Consider the following 15,765-nt stretch of genomic DNA (forward strand, 5'->3'; position numbering starts at 1 on the left):
CACCTGATATTAGCCTGCCAACTAGCTAGCAAACAAAAATATTTTGGTGACCATTCTTGAAAACCAGAGGTTTTACATTCCAAGCAAAGAATGGCATCTGGAACAGGCGAGACCACAGGGGAGGAAAAATGGAGCAAGGACCAAGATAAGGGCATCACGCAGAACCCAGCACGCGCAGGATCCATGGAATGAAATCAGGTATTCCAAGTGAAAGATGGGCTCCAAAAAGATGAAACAAGAAGTTTTCATGCCAGAGTTGATGACAACATGCCTCTGGCAGAACTGAGCAACAAAGTGACTTTTAATACCAGCACTGCAGGGAAAGAGAATGGCAGCATTTTCTGTCTAAAGACACTGTTCACGAATCTGATACGTTTTACTCAAGTATCATGGGCAGTTTGCATAAATGAAAAAAATTAACAAAAAACCCAACAAACCCAAAACATAATTGAAATTGCTGCACAACAGATAAATTTTATGATATGCAACTTGCAAAATAATACAAAACTAGATCTCACAGCATGAATTTATAGCTACAAATGACTTTTTAAGCACAAAAGGTAAGTGTGATTGGTGATACAATAATCCTAGGTATGCTTTACCTATCAACAAGAAGTAATTTCCAGACAAGCTTAGGGATATCTCATTTGCAGTCTCACTGCCTGACCAATTAAGAGAACTGCAGCACAACATTGTCTCCTAAAGTAGCACACACAAAAAAAGATCTTGACATTGAAGTTAAAGCCAGGTAACAATTTGGTTAAATATGAGGCAGGGTAACCCAGGAGAGAAGGCAACCCAAGAGGCTAAACACTGCAGATTGGTAATATGGGCTTCCACAGGCAAGTTGTCCTTCAAAGATCCTAAGTGCTGGAAGAAAAACACTTAAACAGCAGATATACGCTACAATAGTTTTACTGTCCTCCTTTGTAATGGTTTCCAGTTCTGTAACCAAATTAACCTTCTGTTTTGATTCCCATTTTCACCTTTTGTTGGAAAAATTTCAATTTTAGTTGGTCAATTTCATCTTCATATCAGGATAAAAAGTCCACATAAAGCAATGCCAGTAGAAAAGACTAGCATCCCAGACTGCCAGCACCCTACAAAGGATTTAGGAATCCAAGGTCTTGGAAAGGAGGAAGCATTTTCTCAATAAGGAACACAGGACTGTCTGAAGGCCATTTTACTAGCTGCCGGGTACAAGTCATTCTGGGCATGCCAGTGGTCTTTGCCAGAAACACACTAATCTGATAGCAAAAATGATCCTGTATCTCATTTGAAAAAGGCAATCGCTCCCTTCCTTGGGTGGATAAGGGCATTATGATACCTTTCTACCTAAATTGGTTTGGAAGATTTGTTTGCAAAGACAATCATGGAGAAAGCTGGCTCCCTGTTATCTTATCTGAAGAAAGAAAGAATACAAAGCAGTTAGATAGCAATTCTCACCACTATAAGCAAAAATTAAACTTTCATGAACCATTCTACATCACTTAGTCAATGCCTCTGTTCACTCAAAAGCAAATTGCATATATGAGCTGTACAGGCATATGTGAACTGTGCAGGCAGGGAAGAAGTATTTATGATGTACATGTCACAGTAGGAGCCAGGAAGTCACAGTATTATGGCTATATATCAGTTAGAAGTGAGGTGAATGCTTGCAAGTGCGCACACACACACACACTCTCTCTGCAAAGCAAGCTATGACCCTCTTTATTTAGCCAAATGCTGAGACAGAGAGAGCTTTCAAAACCTGCATATCACTTAAAGTATTTCACTCCAGAACACTTTGTAACCATTCTCAGTGTGGTGTCCAGCAAATCCTTAAGGCTCAACAGTCAACTGGCTAGGTCCCAGGGGACCTTGCGCTGGTCCCTCTTGGAAGAGCCTAATGTGCCCTGACATTGGCGCAGAGTACGAGGGTAGGGATCTTTCAGCATCTTCACCGTGTCACTGCTCATTTCATTACGTAAGTTGATGACTGCTTCAGGAGTAGCCTGCAGTAATGAAAGCTCAAAGTCTTTTTTGCCTCTTAAAAGGACTCTGCTCATAGGGAGAGCTAAAATTTATTCTTTCTGTGCCTGCCACTTTCACCACCACACCAGCAGCACCTTGCTGAAAACAGGAAGGTGCATGCTGGTGCTTTTTGAAAATAATGGCTGATCACACTCAAGAATTTCGTATTTACTCACAAAGCACTTTGGCATTCATGGGCGTGACTCATTCTACTCAGAAATTCCCCTACAAAAACAATTTGAAAAGAATCTGCTGACACAACAAAAAAAAAATTCAAATTTACAACATTCAAGTCTTAAACTTTGGATCCAGTTTGCCTCTCTATTTTCATCTGAAGAGGGAAGATAGACTGGGTATGTTCAAAGAAAGGCAAAATAATGGTTAGATTTACAGGTGGCAGCACAGAGCAAAAACTAAGATTATTTAGCCTAGAAACGAGAATTAGAAAGGATACAGCTCAGTCCTTTCTTTCAACCCTGTCTCAAAATTCAATTTCATAAAGCTGTCCCTAACAGCTAACGTGATGTCAGCCACTGGAATCCCCAGCAGCAGAGCATTACAGGCCAGTAACTGATTTCCTCAAAGGAAAGGAAAATAATATAGTCAGCATTAGAATTTACTCACACCAAGACAAAGTCTCTCCCTGCAGCATATTAGCTAATGCACAGGCACACACCTTCCCAATGTTCCAAAGCACACTGGGAATGAACGTTGCAGGAAGAGAATTAAGAATAGGAAGAGAAAGAAAAGTACGTTAGCTCTCCATCTGCAGTCGCAAAATTCAGGGGAAAGACCAATATCCTGAACTGCTCAAGCAAGACTTGGTTGAAATTCAAGCCCCAGGAGTTAATCATATTTTGCTACTGGTTTCCATGCAGACAGAATTTTACCACTTTAAAACTGTCTTCATGAAGACAGTTATTGAGCAATCTATTTCTGTCCACCATCCCGCAATAAACATGCAAGAATTAGTCCGAACTACCATCATTTTCACTGATAAATAGTAGCAAAATAAAGAACAGTGAAGTATAGCTCTGGTCAAGTGAGATCTTTATTTTTCCAATTATTTACTGCAGGACAGTCTTCCTGGAAAACTTTCAGTATTCTGCTGGTTCTTTTTCTTCTCTGAAATAGCAAAGAATGTTCTACTGCATGTAAAAACCCTCCATCATTGCACAACTAGGGATGAAAATTATGGAGAGTTTTAAAAAAGTGACGAGGTGAGCGGAATTAAAGTTCAACTTCCCTATTACTCTGCAAAGGACTTTTAATTACATTCAATAAAAATATGATTAAGTTTAAAAATAAAAGAGAACTAAGTATAAAATAATAGTGTTCCACTGATTTTACTTTTCAAAATTAATGTTGCTGCACCTTCTATTTTTCTTCAAAGAAATGTCAGGCAGAAATATCAAACTGTCCTCAGGGAAAAATCACAGCATCTGAGATTTAAGAAGAATCCCATGCTCAAATGAGTTAGTGTACTACTATTCACTAGGGAGCAGTGTATTATGAGGAACAATGTAATAAAAGGGTTTTTTTAATATTAGAATATACCTCTATATATCAACAGTGGCAACAGTGTCCGAATAGCTCCAACATCTGACAATTTGTAACCAAGCTTCCCAGCAATCTACTCTTTATGACAGCCTTAACTAGACATTTTCTAACACATGAGGTAGGATAAAATAGAGTTGTAAGCATGAAGAACTTCAGAAATTACTGAAATACTGTATAGCAAGAAATCCTATATTGGTACAAATTATTAGCAGACAAAATGGTTCACTGGATGAGGATAATCACAGAGAAAATATTCCTATCTGCACCAGAGACTCATTGCATGACCTTGAGCAAGTAACTTAATTTCTCTGCCCAGATCTTCCTATATAAAAAGGACAGTAATGCTTGCCAATTATTGCACAGAAATATGAAATCTATGGCAAAAAGCATTTCATTAATACCTGAGAACTTGCATTTTGTTCTAGAAAACCTTTGCCTTTATAAATTCTTAGTGTGGACACTAACTTTTAGCCCAAAGGACCTGAGATCATCTCACAAGACTTTCCCCTCTGGTGTCGTGAGAAAGCCTGCCAAAGTCCCACGTGCTCCTTCTCAAGTTTACAGCCACTATGTAAGAAGCAGATTCCCAGAGATTCTGAAGCGTTAGGGACACAGAGGGGGAGAAAAATCTCCTCACTCAAATTCAACCTGGTTTTCACATCATTTATCTTCATGAATGCGACTAGCACTGGAATGAAACTTCGAAAAAAACTTTTGCTAAAGCTGTGAAACTTGCACTATTTCTGCCTCTCCTTTCAAAGAATAGGGAGAACTGGAAGAAATTAATCAAAGCAAAAGAAAGTTTGGCTAGGTAAGTTAAAATTACACTGGACTCTTTATTGCTCTACATGTGCAAACACGGGCAAATACTGATTAACATGTTTCAGCCATGACATCACCAATCCACCTTTAATGTGGCATTCCATATAAAAGCTTACCCCTGACAAGTAAGCACTAGAAGTTTCATATCAACAAAGTCTGTCATTTCCAAAAGACAACATGTGTTTATTTAAAGCACAGGATACAAGCAGCAAACAAAACCCTAGCCCTGTGACTAGGTTTATATGAATGAACTACTGCAGGTCACAAAACTTTGGCCCTTGTTTTCAATATGTTTAGGGGAATTTGGGTCAGGAAGCAAGGAAAAACCGATCAGGCTGCTTCACTGTTCATACCTCTTCCAGCAAGAAAAATTGCCTTATACAAATACTCAGTTCTATAACGCAGTTCTACATTGCTTGATGTTAATTAGAGGAATGACTCTCCTTAAACATAATGCATTTTCAGGTGACACTTATTCTTACCTGGCAAGTTCTTTAATTAAGTTTGCAATGCGTCTCTTGTCCTCAGGACACAAATCTTTTAAAGAAGCACTCTTCATTCCTCCTTCATTAGTGACCTGAAAATTTAAAGTAACATTTTAGAAAGTAATCTTTAAAGGAGAACAAATATTTCATAAGATATTAAAAGCATTTCAAGACCTCATAATTAGAAGTTGAAAGTAGACAAACTCCAACTGGAAATAAAATACATATTTTTTAAAACATAAGTCCAGTTCAGTGAAACAAATTACCAAATTGTGGAGAATTCTTTTAAGAGACTTGTAATTCAAATGCAAGCTGCTAGCTTCAATACTAAACATGTTGGGTAAAGTTTTAAAGACACACTATTCATTGATTCATACTAGGTAAAGAGCAGTAGGTTCTTATGACTTGGAAATCTAGTGCAGCAATATGAAAATCCAAGTTCAAACTTCTTTATATTAGGATCCTAAAATAAAGAGTAAGAAAAAAACATTCCGCCTTAGCGTTTATGACCACAGCATACAAAACAGCAAAAAAGGCATGCAATATATCGTTAGCAGAAGGTAGGTCCTGATTTCAAAGGATTTAAAAAAATCCTTTAAAAATCCTATTAAAAAATACACAGAAAAGTACACACCCTTTCACACGTCACTATCATTTGTTTTTAACCACTTCTTTCCTACCTTTGTACTTACTACTCCTTCTCAAAACAAACCTTCAACATATTCCAGTACTTCAGTTCTTTTAATGCATTCCTTTATCACACTGAGAACTGCAGTATTTGTTATCCATGTCCACCAGAGGGCATATTGCTGTTCGTGTTTGCAACAGTCCCTTGTATTATTGTGGTTATTGTCATTACCGATTTTGGGTGTTTCCAAGCAGGAAACAGTTCTAAGTTCTAAATTGTTTTTATTTATCAAAAATTTCTGTTATCAGTGACTCAGTTGTCCAGTGCTAGCAATAAGCACAAAATAAGAATCCCAAGATGAAAGCCGCAATAAGAGCTATGCTGTTCTGTCCAAGATCTCGGCAAGTTAAATATTTCCACTTAATCTGACTTAGTTATTTTCAGTTTAGACTTTTACAAACCTACAAACATTACAAACCTCCCTGAGCGCATACAGTGCTTAACATGAGATACAAGAACACTACCAAATGCCTTGCAGTTTGGCCAAGTTAACACAATACAGCACAGAACAACCTCTGCGCATATAAAGCAAACACTGGGCTTCTCTCCCCTCATTAGCAGTAATGGCAGCTGACCTACACACATCAGAGAGGAAGTGCCCCCTTCCATTCTTAGCTAATTGCTTCTTGAACAGTTGTTTGAAACAATTAAAGGACTATGTCACTTTTGAAAGAAGTGATGATTTTATACAGATTCATGTTATACCAACCTGACCCTTCAATACACTTATTTTAATTTCAATGTGTTTTCCTCAAAAAAATATAAAATAAATGGAGTTTCACAAGGCAAATTAGACTTCAGGGCTTTTCAAGGGGACATTTGATTTCACAGTTTCCTTCCCAAACATATGCTATTTGCAGTCACACAAATGAAGAGAGAATGTCTTTAACTTAACTGAATTTAACTTCAACTAAACATATGGTTGAAGGATTTCCATTTCCCATGCTAAAAGCATCTGAAAATGATTTTTTTTTAGCAGCTAAATGATGTAACTTCTTTAAGAAAAATAAAAAGTTACAGGACATTTTTCACTCAAAAAAGAGGCAGAAGTTTGATCACATTAGTGAAAGAGATTTTAACTGAAGGTACCTCAAGCTATTACCCAAACCTATGTACATACTGTCAGACAAACATCTGTGGGATGAAGAAGAAAATCTGAAAAGTTAGTCTGTGCTTTTTTGTATCACCCACAGGTATGGGCAGATGGCTGTCATGGTTTAACCTCAGCCGGCAACTGAACACCACACAGCCATTCGCTCACTCTCCCCCCGCCCCGGTGGGATGGGGGAGAGAATCGGAAGAGTAAAAGAGTGAGAAAACTCATGGGTTGAGATAAGAACAGTTTAATAATTGAAATAATAATAACAGAATATACAAAGCAAGTGATGCACGATGCAATTGCTCACCACCCACCAACCGATGCCCAGCCAGTCCCCGAGCAGCGGCCACCCCCCCCCCCGGCCAGCTTTCCCCAGTTTATATACTGAGCATGACATCACATGGTACGGAACGTCCCTTTGGCCAGTTTGGGTCAGCTGTGCCCCCCTGTGCCCCCTCCCAGCTTCTTGTGCACCTCCAGCCTTCTCAGTCGGCAGAGCATGGGAAGCTGAAAACTCCTTGACTAGTGTAAGCACTGCTCAGCGACAACTCAGCAACAACTAAAACATCAGTGTGTTACCAACATTGTTCTCATCCTAAATCCAAACCACAGCACCGTACCAGCTACTAGGAAGAAAATTAACTCTATCCCTGCTGAAACCAGGACAATGGCACACAAAAAATTCTCAAAGGCAGGCTTGTACCATAACACATGTCAAAATGAAGCTGTGGAATTATGCACAGCAACAGCTCCACCATCAAAACAAGATTATAAATGAGATATGGGCCAAGACTGTATAGTCTCCTTTTTCCAGATTTCTGTCCTTTCTACACAGCTCAGGGTAGAACACAGTTTTGTAACTCAGTATTTTCTGCATCAAACGTACATGAATCCTAAAAATAGGATTTTTAAACGTTCCATGAGAGAACGTAAATGGAAGGTTCTCTCCCTTTATAAATCACACCTTGGAAGACGACAATCTGCATGAGAGACGACAACAGCTTCTGTCAAATTGGAAGCAGGAAGATGGGAAATTTTGGTCAAGGCCAGTATAGCAAACCACTGATTTATTAGAAGTACCAGAAAAGCTCCAGAGCTAGCAAGATCTTTTTGAAGTCTTCTCCAAAACTCTCATCCTCCTTTGTGGTAGTGAAGTCTATCTGAATGAAGAAAAGGTAAATCAGTTCTGCCAAGATTCATATTAGAGCAAAACTCAATCCATTCTCTTCACAAGAGGATTCTGGTAAATTGTAATGGTGAGCGAACTACCAGTACAACAGTGTAAAGTATGTTAAAGTAAAGCGATCAGTTCTCCCTAGAGACGTACACACCACCTTGAAGAAAATTAGTTCTGTTGGTGATGAAAACTCCTTGCAAAAAAACTTTGTGAAACCTTCCTCTTCCATAACAAGTAAAATGTATTTGTTCTGTTTGTTTTAAGTAATTCAGAGCTTATCTTCCAAGTTAGAGCACGAAGTTTCCATGAGGATTTGGCAAGGTAAGAAAAAAACAGGTTAAAAAAGACAGAAAAGAGAAAAAGCTTTGAACCCATTTTATTGTCAATATTATAAAAGCAAAAATCTCAAATCAAGATTTGGTGTGTTAGGCATTGTATAAAAAGAACAAAGCCCATTTCTACCCGAACAGCTCTCATGGGGAAAAAGAAGTAAAAATTCTCAAAACAATGCAAAGTAATGCAAACAACACACAATACAACAAAACAGATTTTAAAGTGACATATGAAGGCATCTATGAGGCAGCAGGCTTGTAGATACTTATGAAGAGATGCTTCTACATAAAGATTCTGCATAATGGCAGCTATTTATGAAATGTCTCTGCATGTGACTTAACAGCAGCTTTTGCAAAGTGGTAGTTACATACCAGCCTCCTAAAAGCAAGTACTGATAAACAGAGAAATGGAAAGAGACAAGTCCAGGATGGGCCCTAAAAATGAATACTAGTTATTAGAGTGTCATGCTGAAGGATTCGAAGGGCAATGACACTGCCAAAGCAATGAGAATTGAGTGATCTGTCTTCACATCAGAGTTTTGAACGTACATGTGAGGCACACGGCATTTACTCAGCACACAGAAGACAGAGAAGGACATCTTGGCCCAGACGAAGAACAAGATTTAACTGCGTGATAACACAACAGTGATTCAGCAGCAGTCAAAAATTTTAGGTTCTGCCTGTAAGTGGGACGATACCAAACCCTAGTGACTTACAGACTTGCCCAAGATGACTACTAGGTAAGAGACTTAACAGTACTCAAATGACTTACATAGTCACCGTACTATACAAATCATGTTAGAAAAATGGCATCTCTCAACAGATTTCTGAATATCACAAGACCTACCAAAATACAGAATAACCTTCCAAAGGAAAGCCCACTGCTTTGAAATTTCTAATGCAATAAACTGTAGGAAAAGCGTCACCTATTGTCACAGGAGTAGACCAGACAATTCAAAGCAGAGCCAAAGATAATGTCAACTGACAAAGCTACTCCTACTGCTCAGATGCATTTGTAACTTTTACTATCAAACACAGAGTGATTTTACCCTACTAACATGAGCAGCCACAGCAAAAAGGTCTCTGAAAAGAATTTTACAAGTCTTGTTTCTAAGTGATATGGGTAGAGCAATGAAATGGAATAGACTGAAACACAACTTCTTGCGTGTTTGGCTAGTAACATACAGATTAGGGGCTACTCAAAGCTACACTCACTTTCTCTCTGTACACACACATAGAAATGTATATAATCTGTTTTACATAGCCCAATTTACATACCATTTACATATATTAGCACGTTCAGACTTTGTTCTCCTTAGGTGGGCAAGCGATCTCAGTGGAAAAGCGGTTTTTGCCAGAAAGCCACCATGTAAGTGGGCAAAAAGTGTAAGAGATTGCAAAAATAATAGTACTCTAAAACTGTTAAAAGGTTTCAATCTAAAGGTTTCCTGCCATTTTTCTATGTGCACGCTTAAGAGCAAGAAACATTTGCCTTTACTTACCTGCTGCCCTGTCAGGTCTCCTGTGCTTCTAACAGGATCCACAGAAACAGAAGCAACAGCTACAGGCACCTTTAGCTCAGTTTCACTCTTTTTAGATTTTGGCAAATTCCTTGTTCTTAGATTTCCTTTTGTAGACACTCCTGTAGGTGAAAGACAAACAGAACACAGATTATAAAGTCAAAAGGGACCCTTCTCTTGCCTCCTACAACAGGACTTCCACAAAGGCACCCTTGCCTCAGAAGCTCTTTTTGAAAAGAATGAGCATTTTGGGTATATGTTTGCAGCCTCTCATTCCATACAAAATTTTATTGAGATGAACATATCAGCAGAAAAAGAGATGCATGGCACTGAAGTGCACCCAGCCACATGAACATCAAAGTAAATTCTGAAATGTACATGCTGTCTTCTGACTGAGGTTCAATACAAAAACCTGTGTTTGTTTAAGATGCAAAAGCACAAAATTGAGCTTCTGCTTTAACACTCAAAGACAATGAGGAACCAAGCAGCAGTAATGCTGTTAAAAGTACCACTTGTATAATAAAATATAACTTTTTTCTGTTATACAGCCAGCCTACTGATTGCTCGGGCTAACTGATTGTTCCTTTCAGGACCAGGCATATCAGTAAGGTAACACTGCCGTGCACACTCCACAGATCATCTGTGAAAAGCTTCCTGCCATAATTAGAATTATTTCACCCCTACCAACAGTAACAACATTAAAGCACTGAAAATCCTGGTGCTGCAATTATAAAGTCCCAACACTAACACTAAAACATCCCAGAGCCAGATGAAAGCCAATAGCTTCTTGGTACTGTCTCAAGGTTTGAGTTTTGACTGTTCAGAAGTGCAAAAAGTTTTGAACAAAAAAATATTGATTTTATACTAGCAGATAGATTACATTTATTTGAGTAATGAATTTCAGAAGTATGCCAGCAATTCAAGTGAAAGAACTAAATCATAAGCTTTAACATCTCCACGCTCGTACACAAGGGAAAACACTGTTTCTGAAATTCTCTTCCATAGCAGTGGAAGAATATTTCCCAGACTGAATCCATTTCCATCATTTAGGATCGCTGCTTTCTTTCCAAGGCACAGAGTATAGCGATCTGACATCACCTGGCTTGAACTATACTAGCTACAAAACACGCAGAGAGATTTTTAATAGAGCTGTTTGGCCAGTAGTTTTGAAGGGTAACCATGCTACTCCAAACCTAGAGAGTAGGATTCCTCAAAATTTATAACTGCTGGCCATACTGTGGACATATACACAATTTTACCAGAGTTAATCATCTCCAGATATGTTTTCAGGACCTGGTGCCACTGTAAAAGTTGTGTTTTAAAACAACTAGAAAATTCTGAAGGGGGACTAAGAACACCTATCTCCTCCCCAGGGACATACACAAGCATGCACTCAGTAAATCAAGGTCAAGAGAACTGATCAAAAAAAAATTTGATTTTTCTTTACACAATGAATCTTCATTTTAATTGTTCTCTTCAAAATTTACAAAAGACCTGAACATCTCTAATGCTTCAACACTCTTTGGAGACCACGTTAAAAATTCAGCTTTCCTTACAGATTGGATAAAACTATGCTGTACCTGCAATAAAACAACTCCCCCAAAACTGTTCATCTTACACCGTATGCTTATCTAAGCAGCAGAGCATAAACCCTCTGCTATAATCCTGTATGTCCCATTATAACTTGTGATGACTCTGTACCTTACACACTTAAGTACACAAACAACATATCTGAAAAGACATTGCAAAATTTAGCATTCACAGGAAAAACCTTTGTTTACAGCTATTAGAAGGTCATACCTGAAACAGATACCATTGGCTGTTCTTCATCAGAAACTGCATGTGGCTTTGTTAAAGGTAATAAACAAAAAGAAAACAAGCTCGGCCCTTTAAACAGAACTATAAAAATAAGTATTTTGGCTCTTAATTTTAAAAGACTGTTGATAAAAAACCAAACTGGCAACACTTCGGGAGCACCAAAAGCAAGAAAAACTTGACTAGAAAAAACAAACCGCGCATAGATTGCTAAAACAAAAAGCATTACGCCTTCACTGTGCATTAACTTTCAGCCTGTAAAGATTATCTTAGAGGTCACCTTCACAAAAGATCCCAGGGACCAGTCCCAGTTGCAAGTGCAATTACTAAGATAATGAAGTAATAATATTTATTTAAATTAGAGCAGGTTATCATTACATAAGAAACCTCTTGATATGTAGGGAAGACAAATTCCAAAATAGTGTATATTCATACTACGATGAAATACATTTTGTACAATATATTCTAAGAAACATAAATGAGGATGAATGCAAAAGGAAGTTGGTCATTCTCATCTGATCATCACATGATGAGTAACAGATGAAAGCCTGAGGACTGATTTTCTTTAAGAAGATAAAGATTTGTTCTGAAGTAGTTTAAAAAAAAAAAGCTATTTCAAGAACTGTCAAAATACACAGGGCTTTAACTATTCAATTACTTGACTGCAGAAAGCACTTAAAAATCACAAAGGATCGGGCACAATATTATTTGTGCTATGTTAGCAGTCACTGAACTTGAGTCCTCGCCTCCTAGAAGTCACTAAAAATAGGACTCAACACAATTCACGGAAGGGTGTAAACTATAGTGTCTTCCTTAAAGCGACAGTTTCATTTAGCTGAACGTAAAGATTTTTATTCCCACATAAGTAACTAACATTATACTAAAGTGAAAAACAAAAGCACAGGGCGCAAAATTCTGCTCTACTATCTTTTGTTTATACCCCTTTACTTTCCTCAACCTTCTAAGGTTGGCCAATTAACTCAATTACCTAATTTCTGTACTGTTTACAGATAAATGCATTTAAAGTTTTGCAGTTGCCTTCATACAATAAAGTCAAATTGTGAAAATATTTCAATTAACCTATACAAACTCTTGCCTTAACTAAAATTTGAGTTCAATAGTACCATCTCTAAAACTTAATTTAATAAATTACCACATGGTGGAGAAAATTAGCAACAACCTAGAAGCTTCCCCCTGAGGACAGCAACTTCAAATCCAATCAAGACCCACTATCCATCACACAACTGGTAGCTGGCACACTGGAAAGGCTTGATCACAGGCTCACTTGCGATCTTGTCAATCCACTTTATCACTTGTAAACAATTATCACTCAGTCTCACACTAGTTTGGGAGTATGTTCACTCAGTACTACTGTCAAAGCCATCTCCCTCTACAAACGCTGAAAGCACTTTTGTTCTCACCTGTAAGCTGCAGCCTGCTACCTCTAGCTGTTACAACACATTGTGGGGTCATGCCATGAACCAGGTGAGGAAGGTGAATAAACTCTGAAAGCAAAGCACGGTGTCCCCTCTTTCCAAAAAGCACCAAAGTAGATCAAAAGTCGAAGTCTGGATCACAGCCCAGCCCAAACAGCTGTGTCAGCACAACTGCAACAGCAATCTGCAGGACACTGAGGAGAGTGTCTTCAACTCATACTACTACAGGAAACAACAAACTTCAGCACACGCAATTGCTTTCTCAACTGATATATGGTTAATCTGTGTGTCAACCCACAGCTATAGGAAATAAAACAGATTTGCTTAAACAACATTCAGCTTTCAAAGTTTGCCTCCAGTATTGGCACTGTTGTGGATAGATACCTAGTAGCAAGATGAAAAAATTAGTCAAAGCTGTTGCTGTTACTCCCCCCAGCTACCAGGACCACTCTCCCATGAAGGTCTGCAGCCTAGTGTACTAGAATAAACCAAAGTCAGATCAGGTTACCCTAATCAGCTGGACTGAAAATTGCAGTGACTCAGGAGCTGATTCATAAACAGGTCCAACGTCCTTGTCTCAGAGTGAAAGACTGAGGACAGTACCAGCATCAACCATTTGACATTAATCCACTGCCACATGCCTCTCAAGACCCCCAATAAGGTGACTATACACATTATAAACCTTGTACCACCACAGCTAATGTTCAAGGCGACAGCAGAGACAGTCATCACAGGCATCGGAGAAACTGAACATCTTACGATGCTGTATGGCTCCCCTATGGCAAGAAACAGTGCATCTGCCTTGCAATGCTGTATCTATTCAGCAATTATAGAGAGAAGTTCAGTTTTCCAAAGCTATTAAACCAACATTACCAAATCCCCCAATTTCCCACCCCCACCCCCTTTTTCAAAGCATCCACTATTATTTGCTCTTGTGCCATATGCATTTCCAGATATTTAAACTTTTCCAAAATCAGAGGCAACACTACCTACTTGCAAAAACATGTAAAATGGAAATGGCTGTCAGGAAGAGACTCATTCCTCGGAATATCACGCTGCATGAGGCCACTGCTGGGCTCATGTTGGCTCATAATGTTTCCCATTATTTAGTAATGGGAAACAACCTGTCACCCCAGTAGTTAATTGATAAAAACACACTGTCATTGTAATGGCATCAACGCTTCCACAACTGAACAGAGTAGTGACAGTGTGGCAACAAATCTGATATGTGACTACCAACCTTCACCCTATCACGTCACAGAGAAAGTCGTAGGCAATTTTTTTTTCTTTTTTTTTCTTTTTTTTTTTTTTTTTTTTTTTACACAAATGGGAAATCATAACAACATGCTCCCTAAACAGTCCATTGGATGGTTGGCCCATTTTGTTTGTGCACTATTTTCCAGTGGGTGTGCAATCAAACATAAATACAAGAGCACACACACATACTCTTCTTTTCAATCACTTCTAGCTGATGCTGGAATCCCACTCTCAGTGTGAGCAACAGCAATGCCTCAAGTCCCTCATACCTACAGCTAAATTGTCAGCTCCTAAATTTCCGCCAGGCCAGACCACCAGTTCCACCCTAATGCCTTCAAGTAGCTGAGCCTCTAACTCAGTCACATGAGCCCAAACATTAATGCCAACTCCTTCTGGTTCTCTGAACCATGCAAGCACATCTCTCTCTAGCCAGGCTTTTACAGGCTGAATACCCAACAACACCACAACCACCACCTACTCCATCTACGTGCCCAGCCCTATGTAGTCTCCCACAACTGGAGCTTGCATGTCTTCTGCAGACGAAGCCACCACGGCCTCCCACTTGTCCCTCACAGATAGAGTCTTCCAGCCTCCAGGTCCCCCACAGGCTCACCCTAAACATTATGCTTGTAGTCAAGCTTAGTCGCCAGTCACAAAAGACACATCTGTTTCTTGCTGCCTGTTCAGCCTCTAGCCTCAGTTTCTCTCTGCTGATTCCCTTGCACGTTTCTATAACCTGAACCCAGTTCCCCCATTTCATACATACTTACCTCCCCCACGACTTCATAGCTAGGTCACGCAGAAGGCGGACACCCAACCCTCCCCTCCTCTTGCCGGCCACTTTTGCTTTTAAATCCCACGTAACTCTCCGCTCCCGGCACGCAGCCGCATGCCCAACCTCTCTCCCCAGGCCGAGCTCCCCCACACTCGCGAGCGGAGCCCCCAGACCCCCCGCGCCACGGCCAAAAAACCCCACCCGTCCCACAGCCCCGCATCGGCTCCAGCCTTCTCTACACCAAAACCCCGACGCAGACGCCCCCGTCGCCTGCCGTGAGAGGCCACCCACACACACACACAGCTCACAGCCTGCCGCGCCAGCACCCTCCCGCCCCGCTCCGCTCCGCTCCCCTCCACACCGCCCCCCGGGCCCCGACCCCCGCCCCGACCCCCTCGCCGAGAGGCCGGCCGCCCAGGCCCCCCCCGCCACGGCACAGCCCCGGGGCGGAGGCCCCGCCGCGGGCCAACCCCCGAGCTGCCCCCGCCCTACGGAAGGATACTGTCCCGACTCCAGTAAACACCTCCGCCCGGCCCGGGGGCCACCTCCGCCATCTTGAAACAACCGCCACTCCCAGAGTGCCCCCCACCGCCCCCCAGCGCTCGCCGCCCATTGGCTGCCCGCGCCGCCTTCGCCTCGCCACTGCCGGGGGCCGCCCGGCGGGGCCGGCACGCGGAAGAGAGGGGCGTGCTGGGAGCCGTAGTCCTCCGAGCGCAGGCTGACGAGGGGACTGCGCGCCCGCGGAACTACCACTCCCGTCAGGCCGCCTCAGGATTCCCGCCCGCC

General features: G+C 40.6%; 1 protein-coding gene across 5 annotated transcripts in view; it reads right to left on the reverse strand.

Moving 5' to 3' along the window:
- The window catches only part of LOC143172505 (protein hinderin-like), a 190,100-nt gene extending 174,559 nt beyond the window's left edge, over positions 1-15,541 (reverse strand). For all 5 annotated transcript variants that reach the window (XM_076362050.1, XM_076362054.1, XM_076362053.1 and 2 more), the window contains exons 1-4: positions 15,482-15,541; positions 11,497-11,532; positions 9,679-9,818; positions 4,878-4,972 (exon numbers count right to left, since the gene is read on the reverse strand). In XM_076362050.1, coding sequence (XP_076218165.1) covers positions 4,878-4,972; positions 9,679-9,818; positions 11,497-11,532; positions 15,482-15,533 — 323 coding nt within the window. In that variant the 5' untranslated portion in view covers positions 15,534-15,541. The remainder of the gene's footprint in view (positions 1-4,877; positions 4,973-9,678; positions 9,819-11,496; positions 11,533-15,481) is intronic.
- Positions 15,542-15,765: the final 224 nt, after the last annotated feature.

Source organism: Aptenodytes patagonicus, chromosome Z (genome assembly GCF_965638725.1).
Source record: "Aptenodytes patagonicus chromosome Z, bAptPat1.pri.cur, whole genome shotgun sequence".
In the NCBI taxonomy this organism is placed as follows: Eukaryota; Metazoa; Chordata; class Aves; order Sphenisciformes; family Spheniscidae; genus Aptenodytes; species Aptenodytes patagonicus.